The sequence below is a fragment of the Limulus polyphemus genome, unplaced genomic scaffold, assembly GCF_000517525.1.
Source record: "Limulus polyphemus unplaced genomic scaffold, Limulus_polyphemus-2.1.2 Scaffold8253, whole genome shotgun sequence".
NCBI lineage: Eukaryota > Metazoa > Arthropoda > Merostomata > Xiphosura > Limulidae > Limulus > Limulus polyphemus.
Genome location: NW_013673863.1, coordinates 28,591 through 30,506, shown reverse-complemented (window position 1 = coordinate 30,506; position 1,916 = coordinate 28,591). Strand labels below are relative to the sequence as shown.

The window sequence follows — 1,916 nt, the reverse complement described above, 5'->3', positions numbered from 1 at the left end:
CCGTGTAAAGCAGTGCTGTAACAATGGTAACCCTGTTTGTTGTCTTCATTTCCCGTGTAAAGCAGTGTTGTAACAATGATAACCCTGTTTGTTGTCTTCATTTCCCGTGTAAAGCAGTGTTGTAACAATGATAACCCTGTTTGTTGTCTTCATTTCCCGTGTAAAGCAGTGTTGTAACAATGGTAACCCTGTTTGTTTCATAGCGGGGTTATTATTGTTACAGCATTGCTTTACACGGGAAATGAAGACAACAAACATGGTTATCATTGTTACAACACTGCTTTACACGGGAAATGAAGACTTAACCATGTTTGTTGTCGTCATTTCCCGTGTAAAGCAGTGTTGTAACAATGATAACCCCGCTATGGTAACCATGTTTGTAGCCGTCATTTTCTGTTTTTTCAACAGGTTGATTTTAAATTCATACAGATTGCCAATCGATACATAATACTATAACTATTGGGTTAATGACGCCAAAAGTGATTCGACGTGCTATGGATTTCTGTTTGATTAAAGTTGTCAACGTGTGCTTGATTTTTTTGTATTTAAACATCCTTGACAAGGTTCATTGTTCTTAATGCTTTCTGACTGTAAACATACACAGAGGTTGTTCTAAACTGTGTACATTTCAAGACTAGAATAACAAGTACAGGAAAAGTATAAGCTGTTCTTTGACCAATAACGTTCATTCACCAGATCTGTTTAATTCTTCTGTTCGAATGGATTTTTGATATTTGACATTTTTAACCCTAGGAGACAGATGCCACTCAGCAAGAAAGACCAGATGACTATAGAGAAGACTCCGAGTTATTACGTCACACCTGAAGTGCCGGCACGTGTCTACAATTTGTCACGTCACATAAAATTAATTGTCGCTGTGCGAGACCCGGTGACTCGAGCTATTTCTGATTACACGCAGGGCGTTAGCAAACAACGCGAAGCCAAGACATTCGAAGAAATGGCTTTTTTAAATATGACCACCGGTCTGATAGATACTTCGTGGAGTGCCGTCAGAATTGGTCTGTACGCCAAGCACTTGGAAAGATGGCGTCGGTTTTTTCCAGCCTCTCAGATACACATCGTCAGCGGAGAAACTTTGATCTCAGACCCGGTAGAAGAAATGGCTAGAGTACAGGACTTCCTGGGACTGCCACGACTGGTGGACCAGACGTATTTCTATTTTAACGAAACTAAAGGCTTTCCTTGCATTCGTAAAAGTCGGACAAAATTTCACTGCCTGGATAAAACGAAAGGACGAGTTCACCCCAAAATCAACCCGGCTTTCTTAGAAAGACTGCGGGATTTTTTCCGACCTTTTAACTTGAAATTTTATCAACTTACCGGGAAAAACTTTGGCTGGTCTTAAATGTGCAAGTGGTCAAAATATATTAGGGACGTCTTTCTGTGATAAAACTGGAGCGGCTTTTGTAACAATGGCCGAGTTTTGTATAGAATAAATATCCCTGCTCATCTCAGACGTTAACACATATAAACTGCTAATGTTTACAAAATTACGATAAACATTACTGCTAACACGACTTTCTATCAGACAGTCAAACCCCGTGTTTAAACAAACATTTCAAAACAAGTTCAACAAACTTACCATGATCATCAACCTTGTTGTCAGCGAAGTGCAATTCAACCATGTAGATCATTCAGTCCATGGTTATTATCGTTTTTAACATTTTAACTCTATATTTTTAGCGTGACGAGACAACATCTTGAAGATCATTAGTCCATGGTTACTATCGTTTTTAACATTTTAACTCTATATTTTTAACGTGACGAGACAACATCTTGAAGATCATTAGTCCATGGTTACTACCGTATTTAACAGTTTAACTCTATATTTTTAGCGTGCCGAGACAACATCATGAAGATCATTAATCCATGGTTACTATCGTAACATTTTAACT

The 1,916-nt window shown here is 38.5% G+C and overlaps 1 protein-coding gene across 1 annotated transcript; it reads left to right on the top strand.

The window, feature by feature from the left end:
- Window positions 1-757: 757 nt before the first annotated feature.
- LOC106475225 (heparan sulfate glucosamine 3-O-sulfotransferase 3B1-like) lies at window positions 758-1,906 on the top strand. The gene has a single exon (XM_013935922.2). It carries the CDS (start codon window positions 761-763, stop codon window positions 1,364-1,366), a length of 606 nt encoding a protein of 201 aa, XP_013791376.1. The 5' UTR covers window positions 758-760; the 3' UTR covers window positions 1,367-1,906.
- The last annotated feature ends 10 nt before the right edge of the window (window positions 1,907-1,916 follow it).

Bases quoted from the DNA above. Each gene is read 5' to 3' on its own strand.
- LOC106475225 (XM_013935922.2), top strand. From the start codon at position 761: ATGCCACTCAGCAAGAAAGACCAGATGACTATAGAGAAGACTCCGAGT.